The sequence below is a fragment of the Poecilia reticulata genome, chromosome 16, assembly GCF_904066995.2.
Source record: "Poecilia reticulata chromosome 16, P_reticulata-male-v2, whole genome shotgun sequence".
In the NCBI taxonomy this organism is placed as follows: Eukaryota; Metazoa; Chordata; class Actinopteri; order Cyprinodontiformes; family Poeciliidae; genus Poecilia; species Poecilia reticulata.
The window spans coordinates 16,010,505-16,034,104 of NC_088845.1; the positions used below are offsets into that span (position 1 = coordinate 16,010,505).

The following is a 23,600-nucleotide window of genomic DNA, read 5'->3' on the forward strand; positions in this document are numbered from 1 at the left end:
ACAACAACAACACAATTCTAATATAAATAAATGAATGAATAAACTTGGCATTGTGTGAGGTTCTTTGTACACAGGCTTCTGGCAAATCCAGTTCAATATGACACATAACTGGATAAAATGTATATTTTAATTGCTAATTTTTGATAGCTAAGTTCAAGCAATTATACCTTAAAATATTTTTAAATTATTCTGAGATTTAAGATAACACAGTTCCTCTCTTTTCAAATGACGAAAAAAATGCTTGTGGATACCATTGGAGAGGGATTAACCAATCATTTTGATATTTAGGTCGCTCAATCATATCACACACAATTTGCTCTCTTTAATTGCCTGAGTTACCTAGAAGGAACAAAATATTTCAGCTGTTTGAAATGATCTGCAGCTCATCCATAACATGGGGACAAATTAATTTACCAGCAAGTCTTTATGGCTGTTTTTCTTCTTCTCATTATGAACAATAAATCCTGTTTATTTACATTTACTGTTTATTTTCCATTGTTACGTTGGAGAAAAAAAAATATTCCATATAAAAAAAGGAACATTTTAATGTTCTTTATTGAATTGTATGATTATATTGCAGTTTGACACAGATTATTTGAAACTGCAATTTGAACTTTTACGGGTACATTTAACGACATTGATTATTGAAAAAAACAAAACAATTAGTATATTTGTGTATATTTTTAAATAAAGAATACATTTCTAATTTTATTATTCAGATTTCTCTGTATTACCTCGACTTACTTATTTTGCTGAATTAGTGCATCCACCTCTGCTATATGATAGTTGAAGCCAGAGCCCTTTCATGCTTCCAGCCCCCCATCTTTTTTTCTTTTACCCCCCCATTAGTCAGGCCAGTCCCTCCTCACAGACACACGGAGGGACTCGGCGTGTGCAGCACAACATTGTAGCGGTGACGCTCCGTTAAAGGCCTGGACCGAGCATTACCGGCGGACTAGCCAGGACAACCTGTCGGTGTTTTCTCCTGGAAAACGGGTCGATTTTTTTCTTTTTTTTTTTTTTTACCGCAGAGACGCTTTTATTTCGAAGCAGCATGGCAGAAGCGGAGTTAGAAACCTTTACCTCAATCATGGACGCGCTAGTTCGCATCAGTGTGAGTGTGACGCTAATTTCATTAGCAATAGTAGCTACCTGTGCAGTTTAATTACATATTATTACACAGGGCTTTAATACCCTTTCGACCTATACTTTTAGTTTGCCTCTCGAACAACTGAAAGGACCGAAAGCCTACTGCACTGACGGAATGTGGGGCATTTCTCTTTTTGACATATTTTATTGCTTTTGTATCAAACCAAACGTAAAATCGCTGGTATTTTGTCGGAAACATGGCAACACTGGCAGAACGTTTAGAAAGGTCCAAACCCAGCTGCCGACACGGTGGGTGTTTGATGGTTATAATTTGCTGAATATGTTGGCAAGTAGCATAAAAGGCTCTGGGCCGCACACAACGAGAAGGAAGGGATGATGCACGTTGTCATAGAAACGGGAAGCTGCGCTTTGTAGCTGCAGTAGCAGAAAAAAGGGGCACAACAGTGCCAGAGTAACCTAAATTAACCATATACTCACTGTTTGTAAGCTATCTCTACATTCGATTACCAAACAATTGACAGAGATTTTAAGCCAATTTGCGGCCGGAAGATTCATTTACATGGTGTCATTCCCATGAACTCTCAAAATGTTTTACTTTGCTCCAGAGCCAGCCCGAGGAAAACGCGAAGTAAAATTCCTCATTTTCCTTTATTCCATTCTTCCTTTCTCACATCTTACTCTGCTTCCTTTTTGTTCTTTCTCTCCATTTTTTCTTTCTGTATGCCCTGCCTTTTTTCTTAGTTCCGTTTTTTTATACATGTTTTTTGTTCATGTCCTTCCATCTGTCTGTCTGTCCCTCCCTCTCTTGAAATATCTGCCATAAGTTCATAGTTAAGGAATACATGCTTATATACCTAGAAAGGTCTGGAATTGTGGGGCTTCTGAGGTTCTAGACATCCTACAGTCTCCTTTCCTATTGTAAGTGCTTGCATCCTCATGTCGTTCCACAGTTTGTTTGTGGCTTCTTAACTCAGTCGTTGTTAAACCAGAACCTTTTCCCAGTGAACCTTTCCCATGCTATTCTCTTTCCTCCCCTTGCCTTTCCAGTCCAACATGAAGAGCATGGAGCAGGAGCTGCATTGCCCAGTGTGCGATGAGATGGTGAAGCAGCCCATTCTGCTCCCGTGCCAGCACAGCGTGTGTCTGCTGTGTGCGGCGGAGATGCTGGTGCAGAGAGGTTATCCTCCCCCGGATCTCCCTGCGGAGCCCGTCTCACCAGCCTCCACGCCGAGCGCTCGCTCTCCGCGGCAAGCACGCCGACCCGTACCCAGGACCCCTGACCACCTGGAGCGGGTCTTCAGGACAGGTACAGGAGTCCATTTCTTAACGTCCGTGTTTGTGTGGTGGAGGATTTTGACTCATGTCAAAGAGAGTCAAACGTTACATAAAAAAAATGCAGAGATGATGATGCGTTGTGATGTTTTGGTTGTTGTTCCACTGAACATTGCACGGCTTTATTTATTCAACTCATGTTTTATTCATTTTAGAGAAAAGAACACGGATATTGCAGTAAAGGATTTCCACTGTGAAAATGATCTATTCCTATAATTCCACAAGCTTGTTACTCGTCAGCCTCATAAACCGTCTCCCTTTCACGTTTCCTCTCTGGACGTCTGTCTTTCTCTTTCATCGCCTGTACACCTGTTTTCCCTCTCCCAGTATGTGGGACATACCCAGGGAGAAGGCGGAGGGAGGCGGCCCCTCCCCCCATGCTGTTCCCCTGTCCTTCCTGTCAGCAGGACGTGGAGCTCGGGGACAGAGGACTCACCGATTGCTTCCGTAATCTCACCCTGGAGCGCATCGTCGAGAGGTTTGCAATGCACAACAGCTGCAAAAACAGAACCTTGCAAAAAGAATTCATCCCTCTTTTACCTCCATCATGTTGGAGCTGCACATTTTAATGCATCTTTGGGGTTCGATTTGGTGATAGCAAGACAATGGATAAATGTGAAAGGCAAATCATTTGCAGTTTTTAAGTAGATATCAGTGGGAGCATCATTTTCTGTTATTACAGTAGAGGTGGAGACTGAAACTGTGTGTATTTTCTTCCTACAAAAATAACTTGGCAAAGTCAGATTGGATGGAGAACCTCTCTGAACATCAGGCTTTAAGCTTTGGAACTTGTTCTCAATTGGATTTAGAGTTTGACTGACTGGGCAATTCTAACACACAAATATTACTGCATAAAACAATCCATTGTAACTCTAGTCATATGTTGATGGTTTACCTTTTGGAAGGTGAATCTTCCCCCTGATTACATTTTTTTCTATCCCTCTGACATGCTTACCTGTTGAGAATGACGCTGCCACTACCGTGTGTCACAGCTGGTGATGCATATTTGCAATGTTGTTGTTTTTTTTTGCAGTGTCACCTCCATGTTTTGCTTGTCCTGGTAGATGCAGTGGGCCTATTTTCAGGCAAAGAACAGTGAACCATGAAGCCTGGGATGTTGTTTTCTAATCTAACTTTGTTTTAAGACTTTGTCTTTGACCTTTGTGCTCTGTTCCTTGGTCTTTATAATGATGTTTATGATCACTAATATTCTCCAGAATTTCTATGGGAAAAAGTATGCAGACGTTTGTGGTTGTTATGTGAAAAAAATATGTGTGTATTTTTGAAAAGCACTAAAGGTTGTTGCTTTAACCTTAAACAACATTCATAAGCAACAAGATAGGGCAACGAGGAACCAACTAAGGCAATACTGCTGTATAAATGAGACGGGAAATCATTTGCTGGAAGGAGCTTAAATAATGAATTGCTCCTTTAGTCCTGATCAAAGGCTAAGCCAAAGAGCACTTTGCAGTGAAAGCTTAAAAACTGCAGTGCTGTGTGGGACAACAGACCATAAAACTGTCAGTTCTGCTATTGCATGTGAACTTTTAGGCATAACTGTGAAGTGTTTTTTTTTTTTTTCAAACACCCGTTTTATTTAATCACGGTCATCAGCTTTTAGTTAGTTTGAATGAGAAAGTCATGGAGGTCAGCTGATTTGGTTGGAGACTGCAGCTGCTCACCCCTCATCAAGCCGCAAGCCGTGATCCTGCATGTCTTACTGCATTAATGTGGCGAGTGCCGTCGATGGATCCAGGTCAGCTAGTTAAAATGGTGGTTTTCCAAACTAAAACGAAAGCAGGACACTCTCTCATGAGCTCAGTCTTTCTCCAGTTGTGCTGATTTTCTTTTTTCCCTGAATTTTTGTCATGACCTCATTGTTTGTGTTTAGGTACAGACACACAATAAGTCTGGGCAGCGTAGCGATTATGTGTGGCTTCTGCAAGCCTCCCCAGTCTCTGGAGGCTACTAAAGGCTGTGCTGATTGCAAGTCAAACTTCTGCAACGAATGTTTCAAACTCTACCACCCCTGGGGGACTCCTAGAGCTCAGCACGAACACATTCTACCCACCAACAACTTCAGACCAAAGGTCCGTCTCTTGTTTTTGTTTTTTTTTTCGGTCCAGTTTGCAGTGGCTGCATTTCTCGTGTCTGATCTGCTTTTAAACCCATTTTTGGATTCTAGGTTTTAACATGCACAGAGCATGAGCAGGAGAGGCTGCAGTGGTACTGCCGTAACTGCCAGCGGTTGCTGTGCCAGCTGTGCAAACTCCGTCGGGTCCATCACGGACACAAAGTTTTACCCATAGCACAAGCTTATCAGGCCCTCAAGGTGAGTGTATTAACCTTGTTTAAGTTTTGTGTGTGTGTGTGTTAACATCTTGTTGCCACTGTCACAAGTTTTATTTTGGTTTTACAGGACAAGATTAGCAAGGAAGTCAACTTCATCCTGGCCAATCAGGAGACGATTCGGAGTCAGATCGCTCAGCTGGAGGCTGCCATCAAACAGATGGAGGTCTCGCTTTAGCTCACCAGCTGAATTCCTTCAGAAATGTTCTTGCTTTGTTAAAACCAACAACTGTTCAACATTAAGCCATTGTTTATACCTCCCAAAATTGTCTCTACCATAAATTTGCTTTAGGTTATCTTCATTTCCTGCCCTTTCAGCATAGATCTTTCTTCTATCCCCATTTATTGGTAGTGCAACTCAAGACGTTTTAGACAACTGGAACTGTGACAAACACGACTTAATAAGGATCGAGGTTTATTGTTGTCACCTTGCAAAAGTAAGCAGGACCATAAGTGATGTGAAAAAAAAAAAAACGTTGCTAGAGTGCATGGGATCATGTACTTTTATGCACAAAAGAGATCCGTTGCACTCTGCCAGAAAATAACTGAACAACGGGCCCTCATTAGATCTTTTTTATGTGATAACGATCTAAAATGTATGATCAAATCATTAATCAGAAATAAAATCAGTCCTCCATGGCTCCTCAGGACAAAATTCATATAGAAAATCGGAATCCGAACTAAAGAGAACGTAATATAGTACAGAGAGACTCGTCGACGAGAGCTCTCTCTGTCTGCTCCCATGCTGAACGATGTTATAGCAGAAGAGGAAGGCGCTAAAATGCAAATGGAAATTATACAAATTATTAATAACGTCAGTAAGCATGGAAGTTGCTGTGTGTTTAGAAATAGTGAGCACGATGCCGTTCGGTTTTCCTTTAGATGAAGTGCTTACGTACAAAGCAGTCTATGACGGGCAAAGGTTTCTCTGATCTCGGTTAATCCTGTCCACTCACGGTGCTTTTCCCGCGCTTCTCTGCAGGCTAACAGCACCGTGGCTCTGCACCAGCTGACTCACTGCATCCGGGAGCTCGGAACAACCGTCGCCGAGCGTCAGGGGACCCTAGCCATTGCCTTGGAGGGATCCCGGAGCAGAAGGGAGGAGGCTCTGTCCGTTCAGGTCTTTGAGAAGCAGGGCCTGATGGAGCAGGCAGGTCTGATGGCATTCACCCACGAGCTGCTCAAAGAGACAGACGCTCCCTGCTTTGTGCAAGCCGCAAGAGTAACACACAGCAGGTAGCGGGCATTTATTTGGGCGCAGCATGAGCTCAGTGGAAGTTATTTGTTTGTTAATGTGGCTCTCTCTCTCTTTTTGTTTCTTTTCTGTTTTGTCCCCTAAGGCTAATTAAAGCCATAGAAAACCTGCAGTGTTTCTCTCTTGCTGCCGACACCTCCTTTAGACACTTTCACCTTGACGCATCCAAAGAGGTCAAGCTCATCGACGGCTTGCAATTCATCCAAGGTGGGCTCTCATCTATCTTGTTACAAACAAATCATCGGCACCTAAAATTCTAATTAAAAAGGTGAAAAAGAGCAACACGATCTCGGTCTCCTTTCTCTTCTCTGCAGCCCCTCTGGCTCCAGTCATCGACACTCAGAAGACGTTAGCTTACGACCAGCTGTTTTTGTGCTGGCGCCTGCCTCAGGACTCGGCCCCGGCGTGGCACTTTTCTGTCGAGTACCAGCGACGGGCAGGCGCCACGTGGGGCGGCATCAGCTCCCCGAACTCTTCGACGCCGTGGCTGCGTCTGAACGAAGTGAAGGGGACCAGCGCCGTGGTGGACCGGGTGCAGATGGACAGCGTGTACGTTCTCAGAGTGAGGGGCTGCAACAAGGCTGGCTTTGGAGACTACAGCGAAGAGGTTTACCTTCACACGCCGCCTGCGCCAGGTCAGATGTGTGCACGGGATCTGGTGTTGGTTTCCCCAATAAGAACTTCTGCTGAGACGCTCGTTGGTTTTCTTCGTTTCTGATTTTTGCAAGTTCCAAACTGAAATCCTGATAACTGCAGTTGCATCTGTCGTTCATTTATTTATTTATTTTTTACTTAAAAACGAATAAAAACTGAAATCTTAGTTTAGAAAAACGTTGACATTATATTAAACTTTGTCCAATGACCGTGTGGATTAGAGGCTGATGTATTTTGATTCCCACAAAAATGTTTTAGACCGTTGCCATGCGTCACTTATCTGACTAACCCTTGATATTTTCTTTTCTCTCCATCCCTTGATTTCTTCCATTCCTACTTTTTTTAGTTTCTGCACAAAGGCTTCCTTTTTTGCTCTGCATTCCAGCGTCATCCCCGTCATAACATCTCTGCTTCTGTCTCTCATGCTGCAGGTCTGTCTTGATGCACTCTCAAATATCTGTTAGTGCTTAAGAGATTTTTTTTTTCTCTTAATATATTCACCACTTCATGAAACATTTAACTCCTTCATTTTATATTGTGAAACATGATACACAGAGTCAGCGTTGGCTTTATTTCTGTTGTTTTCTAGCAAAGATTTTCTCATTTTCCAAATCAAATATGTGCTTTCCTCCTGATCTTTTGTATTTTTTCTTCCAGTTTTTTGTAATTAATACTTCTCATAGTTTGTCTAAAGTCCTGTAATTTCTTACTTGTTTAGCTTACTTTTCTCTTCCTTTTTACCTTCCCTTTATTCCTGGTTCACCTTTTTTTTCCCCTGTCCGTCCAGTTTTGAGTTTCTCCTTGGACTCTCGTTGGGGTTTGCATGCTGACCGTTTGGCGCTAGGTAAAGGCCAGACCTATGCCCGGAGCGTGCCTGGCCTCTCCCTTCTCCAAGCCGCCGACCGCGCTCTCACCTCTTGTCACTTAACCTCTGACCTCCTTGTGGCCGACCTGGCCGTCACTCACGGCAGACACTACTGGGCATGCTCTGTGGAGCCTGGGTCCTACTTGGTGAAGGTGAAAAAGATTGTCTCGAGTGTGATTTCATGTCAGGTTGAATGTGTGAATTGATCTTATTTTGTCAGACTATCTTTCTTCTCTGATTTTCAGGTAGGCGTTGGACAGGAGACTAAACTACAAGAGTGGTTCCATCTCCCTCAGGACATGGCGAGCCCACGGTAAATGTTTCATTTTTACCATATCCACATCGCTGTCTGTAAAATGCAGTCACTGACTCATGCATGATAGTCAGATTAAAATCTGTCAAATTAAATGCATAATTTTAAAGTTGAAGGAAATCCTACAGTTTTAATACTCTTCTTGTATATTGAAATTTGCAAACAAAATATGGTGTGTATTTGTGTTTAGCCTAAGTGAGTGAAAAAAAAAAAACAGATTTGGAGCCACTTTTTGGGCTACGCAACTTCCAGCTTTGCTCATTCTCCTTTGCTAAAATGGTTAAGGTCAGTCAGATCCAGATGTTACCCTGAAGTTGTCCTCAAATAAGAAAAATACGACTTCAATATATATTTTTATGCAAGTAAAACTAAAAAGTAGCTGTGCAAGAAATTTCTTAAGGAAGAGTAAAAATGTATTTGGTAAAATTGCTACTTAAGTACTGAGTAACTGATAACAACATCTGACTTAATATTTTACAATAATGTCATCATTGTCCTTTAGCTCCATCCTGACCAAGATCCTGTCTGCCGTGTTCCTTAGTCTTCATGATGATGTGTCTGCTCACTATTGTTTTCTTACAACTCTCTGAGGTCTTCATAGAACACCTCCTCATAGAGTGTTCTATGAAATGTATGTAGACACAATTGAATTCTTTTTTTGTAAGTTGATCAACTCTGATCGTAATTGGTTAAGAGTAAATTAAACTTCATTCACAAATATTGAAAAAAACAATTGATTTTCTTCTGTTTCACAAATATGCTCTGCTTTCTGTTGGCCTGTCAAATAAAATCTCAGTCACATTTGCTGCCCTGTGGATGCCAAACCAGACAGATCTTTTCCAGACTAAAAATAAAGCATTTATATATTTAAGTTCTTTTGGCCACTAGATGGCAGCACATAGACATGCATAGAAGTTCCTTTGTCCACCCATCCTTCCATCAAAAAGTGAGTAACTGAGTGTGGAAAAGCATCAAACTTTGACATCAAAATGTATGTATAGGTACTGCAGAGGAGGAGACAGCCAAACACTCTGCTTCCTCATCTGCTTTTAGCAGTTCTCAGAACCAAACTAAGGTCTCTTCGTTTGGTTCTGATGTTACCATGTTTTCTGTTTTATGTGGAGGATGTGTATGTTTGCGCATTATAAAAAGAGAATAACTACACTATTTTGTCCTTTTTTAAAGGACAAAATAAAAGTGATATTGTAGCTAAGTTTGATCAATCTCCCAACTCTTCTTACTTCTCCCCCGCTCATCCTGATGACGCTCATCCCCCCTACCAGCTGTGATCCAGACAGTGGCCATGACAGCGATGCAGAAGACGGCCAGGACTCCCCTCCCTTCTGCTTCCTCACCGTGGGCATGGGTAAGATCCTGCTCCCTAAAGGACACGTTCCCTCTCACAGCCAGAGCGAGAGCCACAGCCAGGCAGCATTGCACTCTCAAAGCAGCAACTATAGCAACAAGCCTCACTCCCACACCGCTCCCCTACCTCCACGACTCGGAGTCTGTCTGGACTGTGACAAAGGCCAAGTCGCCTTCTACGATGCCCACTCCCTGCGCGTGCTGTGGGAGGGGCACGTGGATTGCTCTGCTCCAGTTTGTCCAGCTTTTTGTTTCATAGGCGGAGGAGCGCTGCAGCTGCAAGACCTCGTGGCCAACCGGAGCATCGACGAGCCGCCGCCACGCAGGGTAACCATTGAAGCACGAGTCAAAAAATTCAAATAGATCAACAGTGTTTGGCTGCAAGTCGTTAAAGCCCAGTTTGTCCAACCTGTAGAGCTAAAAAAAACTATTTATTCTATCTGGTCAAATATGTCCTGTGAGTTAACATACAGTCATCATGAGCATGAATGTCAGAAGCCCCTGCTCTAAAATTGACACCTTGAATCGCAGCTGAAATTTTCAAAGAACTGTTCAACACTGCGTTTTTTTTGTTGTTGTTTTTAGCAGGGCTGGTTTTAGAATTAATAATAATTTCCTATACATGGTATAATAGAGCTTCAGCATTGTCTTCTCATTCTAGCCTGCAAAAAGAATAATCTAACTAAATCATTAAAGCAGGAAACTTGATGACATTCATGCCCTTCATGATATACGTTAACTTACCTTGTAACTTCCATCCCTGCAAATATATGGAAAATGGTATTTCAGTGCAATTTTTGAGGTAGACAATAAATATCTGATGTTCTCTTACCTTTACACTTAACCCCCCCACCCTCCCCCCACAATTTATCTCGTTTGCTTCTTGTTTCATAAACGGAAAAATATATCTAACGGACATCGTGGTTGAAGTGGTGTTAGACTATGCAGAAATCTGTTAACAGGGTGAGTCAAACCCATTTATCACACTTTAAAACTCTCACACAGAAAAACACAGCTTGCTCTCCGTTCTTTCGTCCCAGACTCAAGGGACAGCAAAAGTTGCATGTAAGTGTAACTTAGCCTCCTTATGCAGATATTTGACTGTCGCCTTGTGAAGACACCTGATATGCTGTATGTCTAATTTTCTACCTTCGTTTTTTTACGCAGCTTAAGAAATGTTCATGTGAATTCACCAGGATTAGATAAGTGTGAACATTAGGAGTTGCCTCAGCCGGAAGCACACGTGTCAGTATCCGAAAAACCACCCGTTTCTCTCTCCGTTTTTGCATTTCAAAAGAACTTGTGAAGCTGCATAATGATGCTCACGGCTGCTTTTGTGTTTTCAGATTTCCACAGAAATCAAAAGTGAAGGATGCTCTGAATGAGTGACGCTCTCTTTATACCGCTTGACTTTTAAACATATGAAAATACTTTGGATTTTTGATTTTTCACAAACTTGTTGATTGTTCAGCTTGGAACTATGAGTCATTTGCACATACATAACAATGACAACATATTTAAAGTGTAATAACGAGGGGCTTAACCAGCTAAAGACTTCCGTTTTTTTAAAACTTTCATCAACTAAAATGTATTTGTTTTCTCTGTATTGAATTACTTATATGATTACATAAATAGTCTAATAATGTGTTTTTTTTTCCTGCAATATTTTAATTCTATTTTCAAACTGACTGGCTCAGACTGTACTTTAATGATCAATATGGGTGTAAGATGGATGCATGTGAGCTCTGGCTTTAACTTTGATATCCTTCATGAACCCCGTCTCCTTCCGCTGAAAGAGATACTACTCCAATAAAATTGTGTGTGCAGATCGGAGCGGATTATGTGTTTATTGTACGGACGTATTGCACATCTCTCACTTTGAATAGTGTGTTGTTCTGGTTTTGAAGGTTTTATATCTGGTCGCTTTGTGGTGCAATTTCAGCTCTCTTCATTTTTTAAATTACTTTTAGGTGTCTTTCTTTACACATACTTTTTTCTTCTTTTAGATTTACTTTTCTGATATTTTTGTCTCCCTGAACTATTTTTTTTTTTTTAATGTTGTTTCATCACAATATTTTGTAGGTCTTGTAATAACTCTGTAGCTCAGTGTCAGTGTGGTCCTTTAACATCTTGTCAGTCTACATCAGGGCTCTCAAGCTGCTGTCCTTAAAGACGAGAGTCCTGCAACTTTTAGGTTTGTCCGTTTTCTTATGTGCTACTCACTGCTAATATTAGCCATGTGTGCTGAAGTAGAGAGACATCTAAAATTTGCAGGTCACCGTCCGTCCAGAACTGGAGTTTGAGACCAGTGGCATAGATTTTCTATTTTTTTTATTTTCCCAATTTGCTGTATTTTGTCTCTTTCTCTGATGTATATTTCTGTTTCCCGTGTTTCTCTCGGATCCTCACAAATCTGTCCACACGTGTTCTTCTGTTTTGAATGGATTACCTGTTGTTGTATGCCAGCATAGCTCTCGAATGGCTTTAGATTGTGGCATTCAGAATTTTAAAATTGCTTCCATGTTGTTATGAGAAAAAAACAATAAAAGACTGAAAACTGCAACACAACCCTTTGCTTCAGCCAGCATCTTTGTATTGCTTTTCTTAAAGGATTGATGCATTTTGTCGCCACAAATATCTTAATACCCTGGATGGTATGATGGCTTGACATTCCCATACTGTTTGTACTTCCATAAACCTGTATGATCAGATGAAATTGTACCTTAGGATGAACCAGTCTTATGGAAGTTTACAGTCTTATGGAAGTTTACAATCCGGGTATATTTTTAATTTTGTGTGGGAAAATCACAACCTTTGAGCTTCATCCACAGCTCCAGTTTGATTACAAGTTTTGAAATAACCTATACAAAGTTTAGAAATCAAAGTGTTTGGACATACAGTGGTTTCACTGTACATTCCCAATATCCTTTATTCTGAATATGAATAAAGAAGATAAAAATGTTTTAGCTTCTCCCAATTTACTCAAAAAAGGGACATTTCAGTCCAAATGAATGTAAATACTTGGTTTTATCTGAGTCTCCTTCCACATATTCTGTGAGTTAAATATAATTTTTCACTGCTACACAAATGACATTCAACTCTACCTTACCATCCTCCTTCTCTCCCACGCACTCCTCCTCCTCCTCCTCCTCCTCCTCCTCCTCCTCCTCCTCCTCCTCCTCCTCCTCCTCCTCCTCCTCCTCCTCCTTCTCAGTGTTTGATTAGGATTAAGTGTTTTGAATCCTCCTCAGCTTCCCCATTTAAAACGGGGGTAAAAAGTCAGGTTCTCCTCCAAGGTTCAAAGTAAACTCTTTCCAAAGCCGAAAGCTTCTTCGTTAACGTCGACGTTTCCACTGTTTCCTCCTCCTGTCATTTCAGAAGTCTGGGAATCCTGCTGAATAGCACACAGCTCATATAAATCAAGTAACCCGGTCTGCTTACTGTCACCTACATAACATAACTCTCCTGCTGGCCGTATCGGTTTACCACATCACTTCTACCTTTCAAGAACTTGACTGGTTTCCCGTTGCACACTGCATTCACCCAAAAACCATGCTACTCACTTTTAATCCGTTTCTCTCCCATATCTGTTGGTATCCTCCTGCACCAACAAGTCCTCATATCCTCTCAGGTGCTTCTCTTCCTTTCTCCACATAGTTCAAGTCTTTACTTGACCTCTACAAGAGGTAACGGCTTTAGTTTCTTTTAAACTCTCATTGACCAGACATCCATAACCCCCCTCATACTTAAAAATGGTCATACTGCAGCTTTGGCTTTTTCTTTTTGGCAACCTACTGGTATTCAGGGGAACAATATAAAACAGAACCCAGGTTGCCCTTCCCATTAATTTATTTTCCTAATTAATTAACTTGCGGTTTTCAACACCTTCCCAAAAACCAGAAGTCACAACATGTTTTGCTCAATCTAGCTGAAGGGTGAACTATTCCCTTCTGTATAAAATCATCCTATGGTGATTGACTGTAAACAAAACGGGTTTAGTGCAACACACTTTTGTTTACATGTCACGGAAAAGAAAAGTTGTATCCAAGAGAGAAAGCCTTTCCAGGGTGCGTGCGAGGACAAGCCTCCCCTTGATCGCACGAGTACACCAGAAGCTGTTGGGGCAGATAAAAGGGCCACTGGGTTCAAATTTAATCTGCTTGTTTTGCACAGTAGCAGGAAACTCATCAAGACACCTGAAACCTCCAGCAGAAGAGAGAGATTTGGTGAGACAGCTCCGCGGTTCTGCTTTGCAGCACTGAATGAGGCGGGGAGAGCCAGTAGAACTGGTAGTGAGGACAATTGTTTGAACAGACTGTCAAAGTATCGGAAAGGCACGTTCTACAAAGGCATGGTCACATTAGGTAACACCAACATGATTCACAGTCACGAAAGGTTTTACGAACACAGACCAAAGAAGGAAATTCAGGAGTGTGCAGCGTGGAGATAAGTATGGCCAGTAGGGGGAAGCATTGTTTCTGATTTGTGGACAACATGGCGTTCTTCCTTTAGGAGAAAAACGCAACAGGCCCATCCAGGCTCACCTGGTCTGGTTACAAATCTGTGCTGACAGGTCTTAGCTACGACTTAAAACAACTTTTGAACTTACGTTGATGTAGTATGTGTTTTTAATTACTTCAAGTTAGGAACATATAAAAACTACTTTATTTTTGTGTAACCTCTGCAAATAAATGTTACCGCAAAAGATGAATACTCAACATCTTTGCCATGTTGACAGTGTGAGCTACACTTATTAGTGTAACTCTGGGAGAAACTCAACTTTTTACTTGAGCACATTTATGAAATGGAAGAAAAATCCTCAATAGGAAATAAATGTTTTTAACAAAATAACATAAGACAAAGTGATTGCTGCCTCGGTTTCTGTACTATCCTCTTTTTCTAATCAAGCAACACTTAGTTTCCCCCTATAGCATTTCACAAGGTTCAAACATTAGATTACTTTTTTGGAAACTGGAGCCTAAGGAAGGCTGATTTTCTCTTTTTCTGTCCTAGATTTCACTTCAACTCTATGTTGCTGGTCTAACAAGATTTGCAGGGTCTTTGGAAAAGGCCTACAGCATCATAAATCCTCCACCGTGTTTAACAGTGAAATGTTTGCCCTCTACCAGTTTTGTCTGTCACAGCATCATTCTTCAACTCTCGCTTAATTACTGCTTTATTTGTAGCTATAGACAACATTTTTTTTATTCAATTATAATTTACTGGTAGTCATTTGCTGATTTGTGAAGATCAGAGCTCATATCCATAGTGGATATATATATATATATATATCACCCTCCACCCTCCGCGGGTGGTCTCTCTCTCTCTCTCTCTCTCTCTCTCTCTCTCTCTCTCTCTCTCTTTCTCTCTCTCTCTCTCTCTCTCTCTCTCTCTCTCTCTCTCTCTCTCTCTCTCTCTCTCTCTCTTTCATCCTCTGAGCTCGGGTCCTCTACCAGAGGCCTGGGAGCTTGAGGGTTCTCCTCCAGTATCTTGGCTGTGTCTAGAACTGCACATTTCTGGACTGAGATGTCTGATGTTGTTCCTGGGATCTGTTTTAGCCACTGCTCCAGTTTTGGGGGTGACTGCCAAGGGCCCCGATGACCACAGGCACCTGGAAGGTGGTTTTCACCTTCCAGGCCTTTTCCAGTTCCTCTCTGAGGCCCAGGTATTTCTTTTATTTTATTTTTTTATTTTAATAAATCTGATGAAACTACAGGGTTCTTTTTTTTTAAAATATATATATTCATCCATCCATCCATCCATTTTCTTACACCCTTGTCCCTTAGTGGGGTCGGGAGGTGGTGGTGCCTATCTCCGGCTAACGTTCCGGGCGAGAGGCGGGGTCACCCTGGACAGGTCGCCAGTCTGTCGCAGGGCAACACAGAGACACACAGGACACACAACCATGCACACACACACTCACACCTAGGGACAATTTGGAGAGGCCAATTAATCTGACAGTCATGTTTTTGGACTGTGGGAGGAAACCGGAGTTAAATATATATATATTTTCTTTATATTTATTTTTTTGGACCTGAATCCTCCAACAACAACAGCAGTAAAATCAGATTATCGTAATTAATGACCGTTTGCGTGGGCCCTCCTGACACGTTTAACAGGAATTTCCCGCTAAGGTAAGCTCTTTAAAGAAATCATCAGTGACTCACACTAATGACGACTCTACTGATCAGAATATGAGGGGAAACAAGAAAGAAATTTCCAGGATGTAGAGATAAAAAGCAAGTCTTACAGTTTCTGAAGAAATTGGTTGAGTCAAAGTTCCATCAATAATATTTGTTTATCCAAGACAGCCTGTAAATATGTTTCATGGGCAGTTCGATCTCTGATGTACTATAAAATGTATAAAAAAATCCTAAAAGCCCTCTAAACAGCTGATACTCCTGCCTGCCCTCCGCACCTCTACAGCTATAAATTTTTAATTTCTCTATGCACACACATGGACACGTGTACACACACACCTACACAAACACACACACGCACCCTTTACTAACACACCAGTGCCTCTGCAAGCTCCAACAGGTGCGAACTCTTTGCAAAACGTGGAAAGTTAGTGGAACTGTTGGACTGAACGCATTGCTTCTTCTGCCTCAAAAGCCTCCAGACTTACTTTTAAAATTTTTTTTATCATTGCTATGAAATTTATACATGCATTTTAATTCCACCTGCTCTCATGAAAAACATGTTCAAAACCACACACACACATGCAAACTCACGCACATAGGTCAAAGACAAGTGTTTGTTGTGGATGGACGCCAAACAGGAAGGCGAGCTCAGACAAGACGAAGGTCCCCCGGGGTTAGCGTGAGTATTTACTTATTGGTTGTGTGTCATTTTTAGACTGAAGAGTACATTAACTTGATAAAGTCATTAAAGGTTGGCTTGCCACTTCAAAGCACACTTAGTAGTTTTTTCTTTTAAAACAAAAGCAAAAACAACTAAGATTTCCATAAACACTAAGATTTCTGCAGCTTGATTTCCATAAGCAGTAGTCATATAATGATGCTTTTCAAACGTGTGACTCTGCTTTTATTGGATTCCCTGCTGTCAAGCCCATGTGTGTGATTCTCACACATGTATGGCTGGTAAAACAGAAGGATACCTGACAGCTGATGAATACCCAAAGTGAAATGTGTACATTCATCCCTGCCAGCAGAGTTTTTGCTCCATAGACTCTTCTGACAGCCTAATGACTAGCTGTCCACGTATCACTCCACTCGCTGCTTCAGCTGCAAGTAGCAAGACGGGGGAGGAGGAGGAGGAAGAAGGAGATGGAAGCAAAACAATCTGGAAGACTGACAGCTCTCGGCGAACCACAGTCAAGCCCTGCAGATAGATAGACTGGAGCTTCTCTCTGTTAATCTTTTTTTTTCTACTTTGGCAGCAGTTGGCTGTAGAGCAAAGGTCTTCTAACGGCAGCTGGCAAAAGCGGAGGACCTGAAGAGTCAAATTTTTCTATGTGACTGCATGTGTGCAGGGCAGAAAAAGAAAGGTGGCTTTGTTTCCAACCTCTGATGCATGCACTAAGTTCTCGAGACAAAAACCCGACATTGCACAACCTGCGAACTGTGAGGAGAAAAGGATTATCGTAAAATCAAAAGGTTCCCGGAATGCTTTGCCATAAGTATACATAAAGCAGCAACTGCATAAACAATAAGAAGTGTGTGTAGATACATGGGCACTAATAAAAACAAAAGTGAGAGGGAGGTTGAACATTGATGGAACTTTTTTTGATCTGTGTTCTGTTTGAGAGAGCAGTCTGATTATATCAAAAGAGCCTGAAGTGATTTTCTGCTTTTATTGGTAAGAAGAAACATTTTTGCTTCTACATCTAAAACCTTGAGTTGTTGAATCTGGCAGTTATTATTATCACTGTAGATCTGAAAGTACAAAACACGAAGGTTACAGCTCCACGCATGTTGCCAGTTATCAAAAATCTTTAGAAAATGCATCCTGAAAAAGTTACTGATCAGACTTGTTTGTGGTTGTAATGTCACAAAATCTGGAAAAAAAAGAAAGAAAAAGAGTTAAAACTAATCTTTTTAAGGCACTGCTATAAACGACTGATCAGTTTAGGTAGGAACAACATGCGTCTGTTACATAAGATAAAAACAGAGGCTCTCAAACTTTTTATATTCAGCACCATACTAGGAAATAAAAAGTTTTCAAATGTAATATGAGACATTAAAAATAACAGTAAAAAAAAAAAAAAGTAACTTTTTTTTCTTGCAAGAAAACTCTTTGGTATCTGCTTCTTCGCTGCTCCAGCACTTCAGCTGAACCTTTTGAAAAGTTTCTTACTGTTTTGCATTTTTTGTCATTTGCCAGTCCTGCAGAGACTTTACCGAGATTGCACAAAAAAAAAAGAGAAAAAAAAGCCACCATTGTTCCCTCTTCATGGTGTTCTGGTTCAGTCTCCGCAGTGGTTTCCTTTCAATCTTTTTGAAGCCAAGACCACAATGTGCTTAACACATCATTTATTCTGTCTCTGTGCTTCAACTTGACATCACACTAGGCAGGTTCCAGGGTGACATGGATCAACTTGATACCTGTTTTGTTGCATCATTGAAGAAAAAAAAAAAAAAATCCACAGCATGGCTTTATTACTTTTACTTACAAAAAACAATTATTCCCACTGCTAAATTAATAATAACATAATCAATAACAACAATTATTTTGCTATAATTAAAAAAATAGCAATAGGCCTCCTCTAAATGTAGTAAGATTTCAGATAAACTTGTTATTGTGCTTTATAATAGTCCTTGACGCCATTCTGCACTTTTTAGAATAACAAGGTTATGTTAGCTGGATAATTTGTCAGGTTTTCTGTCTGAGCAGACAGTCTGCATCTTTCTCCTTCATGGACATTCAGCTGATAGCTGGACAGCTAAACAGTTTGGTTTTGCAGCTAAACTTAATTTGTCTGTCTTGCAGGACAAAGCAAAATGATGTTTGACCAGTACAGTGCAGCAACAGGTGATGGAGGGGAAAGCTTCGTTTTGAGTCAACGATTGTTCAAATGTGTCATTTTTCATATCAGAATTTCTGAGTCCTAACACAAAACATGAAAATAAAACAAAAACATTTCGGAAAAAAAAAAAGATAAAATGTCCAAAGCTTTTCACAAAACAAGAACTACAAAGTGAAGAAACATCACCAGACTTTAACGATTCAGAAATTACGGTATAAAAGCAAACAAAACATGATCTAAAAACAACAAAGCATTTGATGAAGCCCATCATCACAAGGTGAAACTCAAGGACGGTGCAAAGCATTTTTTGACAACAGAACACAAGTTGCATTTGAAAGTTACACTACTACTGCTACTACAAAAAATATCTAAAATTAACATTAAAACTTTCTTTTCCAGTCTTAAGCAATTCTTTTGAGCAAGTTCCAAGTATTTACTTTTTTTTAGCTGTGTTTTGATCCTCTGCACTACATCAGATAAGAGATTACAAGACTCGCAAAAAGACAAAACACAGTGAGGTGCGATAAGGGAGAAGCAGGAACAATAACTGACCATGGGAACGATAAAGACAAACAAGTTGAGGGTCGAGGACGACAGGGGCTACAGGGGAGGGCCTGCAGGAAGACTTGGAGGGAGGGGGGGCTCGTTCCTTTATCCCCTGTTCACTTGAAAACAGCAGCTGGGACAGGTGGGCTTTTACTGATGTGCACACGCTGCTGGCTGCTTCCCTGCGAGCTTTCTGTGAGCATGTGTGTTTTATACGCTGAGTTTGCACACTGTCTGAAAGCAGACTGCATGTTAGCCGAGGCTCTGCTGTGCGTAATTACGGTGGAAACAAAACCCATAGATCAGAGTTTGCCCATAAGGATATAAATAGACATGTGAATGCACACTTGGTGTCAGTGAAGGGAGCCTGCGGGAGTTTCTCTGAGACACAACATACAGTGCAGATAAAGGCTGTGTGATACATTTAAAGGGATCTGTGCAGCTAGATGGACTGTGTGTGTGTGTGTGTGTGTGTGTGTGTGTGTGTGTGTGTGTGTGTGTGTGTGTGTTGTTTAAGGAGCATCAGGAAACAGAGGGATCCTGTTTGGGAGTTCTCATTGTTCAGCTACTTGTCCCCCCTCAAGTCCCACCACACACACATCCACGCACACACACACACACACACACACACACACACACACACACACACACACACACACACACACACACACACACACACACACACACACACACACGCACACACACACGCACACGCACACACACACATCTGGTGTTGTAAACTGACTGGGGAGCAAAGACGTGCACTGACCAGCATAAAGACTGAACTTTGATTTCCTGCCTGACACTTTGCATGTTGTGTCTTCACAACAAAGCCACGGCGTCTGATGAGGGGCGTGTCTGCCCCAGTCTATCTGACTCCGTGGCATTGTCTCTCTGACATCAGTGATCATTATCGCTCCACACCAGAGAAAGAAGAACAATCAACACTCCTTTATCTTCTCCAGGGCTCATCATTTACTGATTTTATGCAGCTACACCCCTTTTCCTTTTCCTCCTAAATGACTAATTCCTGCTCACAAACATCCCCGGTTGAATGTAAGCGCTGACTCACCCCTCTGCACCATCACGTCCCACCTTGTTGTCCCCCTGGCTAAGTGTTTGTTGTTTCCAGACTTACTCAATTTGACTCCAAGTCATGTTGGCTTGGATTTGGAAAAGAAAATGCTGAATCAGAAACCTGAAATCCAGACTTCATAAATGACGTCGATAAGGATCTTCTGGTTGTAAGGTTTGGAACGGTTTGCCTGTTACGGGTACGACATTTGCTTTGTAAATGACTCAAAAATATTTTATGATATAGTAATAATTCAGACGATGACAACATGCACTCTAAAATGGTTTCAGAAAATGGTCCACAGCTTCACACACCCTTCAACATACCCAACTGTAGACGTAAGGCATAGTTAACCAAAATGTAAAAATGATCTAAAACTCAAAGCAGATTGAAAGATTTATAAGCAGTGAAAACTTAATGTTTTCTGTTTTTAGTCACAAAGTCATCGTCAAACATTTTTGATGTGGAGTTCTGTCCCACTATGAACTTATGTTGGATCAGTTCATTCAGGTTAGCAGACATTTATTAATGCCGTTTTCTCAAGGCCCTGAATATTATTTCAGTTACAGGAGTTCATGTTTGGCTCAGTAACTGCCAGGTGCTTTTTGTCTCATGGCAGCAGCACAAGCACAAACTATCATCCCTCCACTGCAGTGCTTGATTATTAACACGAGATGCATGTCTGAGATTTACATCCAACACGTCTCCAGTGTTGATTAATATTACAAAGACACATTGTTCCAAATGTGTTGTTTTTCTGTCAGATGTAACTGCTCTATCCAGTCGTGTCCTGTCATGTTCTTACTATGGAAAAAACAAAACTTTTAGAACCAATCAAACGAGCCAAACTCGCCCCGTATCTTTGGTAGTTTCGTCATAACCTCTCAGTGACAGCAAATATTGTAGTTTCACAATTCACAATTACATCTCTGAGATCAACTCCTGTTTTTGATTGGGTTTCTGCATCTCTGTCCTAACTTTTTAACTCCAGTTTGATGGACTTTGAATTTACTTTTACTTTATCCAGATTGACTGACAGCAACAGGTGTTTCTTATAGATGTTGTCTGATGTTTTTCTTCATTGTTGTTGGACACACCTGGTGTTTCAGACAAGCGAAGAGCCAAAACTTTTGCTTTCATGGACGTGTTCATGCTTGCCTAGGAGTGTATTTCATCAGCACAAGGGTGCTATTCACCTTTTGAAGCAGTAAGAAAAAAATAATACATTCAGGCTACAACCAGATCATGAGATAGTTTTTGGTTGTAAGTTTTACAAACTGTAACAGTCAGAACAAGGTAAGATCAAGTGTGCAGGATCTAGAGCTGAGATGATGCATCTGAGACATTTAAACTCAGTGGAAATGAGAACAAGCTGAAACTGAAATTAAAATATATCGGCTGAAGCTTCTCCAACCTATGATTTAGGTCGACGGTAATGATAAGGTAAAGTGAAGGGCGTCATACAGGTCATGTGCTTGTTTTAATAAGGGAATTGGACTACTCTTGTTTCCTGAAGACATTTCAGCTCTCATAGTTCTGATCAAAGTTTTGAAGTTCTTAGATTACACACTAAAATTGTTGTTTGAAAATCACACGTTACATTGTTAAAGGGATGTTAAAACAGAATTAGGAGATGTGCTTATCTACGGAGCTTAGGAAGGACCTCATTGTCTAAATATCTGAGATTATGTGGGCGTTTCTAAGAAAAAGAGTATCAGTGAAACTGCTGATGAGTTTGTTGTCTCTGGATTGTCCAAAACAACTAGTTGATTGGGGTTATGTCACATAATCACAACTTCATACATTTTCTGAAACCTGTGCACATTTTTTTATTTACTTATTTCTGTTTCAAATGTGTTTATTCATCTCAGTTAGCACATATTGTAAGTGAATTATCTGAACTTGTGGGGAAGAATCTACCTTGACATGTTCAGTTTCTGATGTGAAGAAAGGTGATGAGAGATTGATTTTTTACTGAAAGCTGAATTTCATTGTACACCTTCAAGATTCAAGGCAGACACACAATGTTTATATCACACTTTTCTATGGTGCTATAAGCGCTACACACTAAGATAGTCTTTATCTAATACACAGATTGGTAGGCAGCTTGGTGCTAAAAGCCAGGAAGAAGTTGGAATCAAACCTAGAACCGCAAGATAGCAACTCTAACATTGAGCCACAGAGTTGCCCTACTTACCATTAAGTCAATAGTGTAACAACAAACAACTTACTATTAAAAGTTGGTATAATAATAACTATATTCAACGTATGTCTTGGAGCATTTATAAATGAAAGTCAAGAGGTAGTGAACCTAAATAAAATGAGCCAAGGCTAAACATCTCAGCTGGGTTCTCACTATTGTCCCAGCCTTCACTGTTCTGCACCTGTTTCTTGTTTTAACTGCAGTTCATTTCTCCTCTATCTCCACTTTTCTCTCAGATTACACACAACACTCAGTTCCAGCACAAGGCTATGTAATCTCTGTGTGTTTTCAGTCTGAGGCTGGATCTTTGAGCTCAGGAAGAGAGGCCAGCGTAACGCTCACACTCACACACACACACACACACACACACACGGGATGAGAACCTCTGGCGTGGCCTTTCCCACCACTGCCCTCTCTGTATCAACACACTCGCACAAACAAGCCTCCCTGCACTTCTGCACAATCAAAGGGCCTTTGTCTCCATTGTACAACCACTCCACTAACACACATGCTTCTCTCTACACATGTGCGTTGACGCTCATTACTGCAAACAAAACAAAGCGCAAATCTTCTTAGTTAAAAGGTTAAGTGTAACTTTCCCCTTTGGGTGACTTTTTTTTTTTTTACAGAACAACTTTTGTAAGGGATCAGCTACGTGTAGATGGTGCATTGCAAAAGTATTTCTCCACCATCATGAGTATTACAAACTTAAGTTGTTTAATTTGGATTTTTGTGATAAACCAAAAGAGTACATATTTGAGACACTGATAGAAAATGATTGATAGTTTTTTTCTTAGCTTTTTTTTTTTACAAATCAGAAAAATGTGGCATACATTTGTATTCAGCCATCAGTACTCGTAGAACCACAGTTCACTACAATTTAATAATTAACTCCGAGTGCACTTTTCCCGATTTTCATAGTTAAAAAAAAAATATGAATACTTTTGTAAAGTGTTGTATTTGATTATCAGGCTTGACGTTACAGCTATCAGAAAAAAACAACAACAAAAAACATTTAGTCACTAGAAAGAAAACTTAAATTCTGTAATTTGTGTCATATTTATTAAATTCCATATGCAAATGATAAAAATAGATTAAAAAAATAAGTAAACTGTTTGACCTTGAAGATGAGCTCAATAAACCCTTCCTGTATATAGAAAAAAGGCACAGTTAAAAATATTTAGAAAAGGTTCCAGGACAGATGTCAATGCCACAGGCAGGACATAGTCTACATACAAGGCTACGTAAAAAGGCACAAGTATCCACTCTGAAGGGATAAGAACTCTCTTCAAGTTGTGCAGAAAAATATGTAACGATATCATCCAAACATATTCCTTATGCGAGTACAAAGGGACAAAAATATTTATATTTATGGAAATATACATATATAAATAGACTAGCAATCGAGAAAGTAGAACTCCTTTAAATCTTTGGCTATAATGCTGAGTTCAGTTCATCAAATTGTCTCTCAACATCACAAAGAAGAAAAAAAAAACACTTAGCAACAAGCTCAACCGTATGGGACGACAGAGAAAAGACAAGGG

The 23,600-nt window shown here is 40.6% G+C and overlaps 1 protein-coding gene across 3 annotated transcripts; it reads left to right on the plus strand.

Moving 5' to 3' along the window:
- Positions 1–848: 848 nt before the first annotated feature.
- Positions 849–10,087, plus strand: trim46a (tripartite motif containing 46a). 3 transcript variants are annotated; one of them, XM_008431732.3, is made up of 12 exons: positions 855–1,114; positions 2,158–2,416; positions 2,770–2,920; positions 4,334–4,532; positions 4,628–4,774; positions 4,862–4,957; positions 5,774–6,027; positions 6,132–6,253; positions 6,361–6,681; positions 7,488–7,717; positions 7,811–7,878; positions 9,162–10,087. In XM_008431732.3, the coding sequence occupies exons 1-12, from the start codon at positions 1,055–1,057 to the stop codon at positions 9,604–9,606; spliced, it is 2,352 nt and encodes a 783-aa protein (XP_008429954.1). In that variant the 5' UTR covers positions 855–1,054; the 3' UTR covers positions 9,607–10,087. The 3 variants fall into 3 exon arrangements, with proteins under 3 accessions (XP_008429956.1, XP_008429955.1, XP_008429954.1); XM_008431734.3 differs by lacking the exons at positions 7,811–7,878; positions 9,162–10,087 and adding an exon at positions 7,047–7,131 and having other exon boundaries at positions 849–1,114; positions 7,488–7,574; XM_008431733.3 differs by lacking the exons at positions 7,811–7,878; positions 9,162–10,087 and having other exon boundaries at positions 849–1,114; positions 7,047–7,490.
- The last annotated feature ends 13,513 nt before the right edge of the window (positions 10,088–23,600 follow it).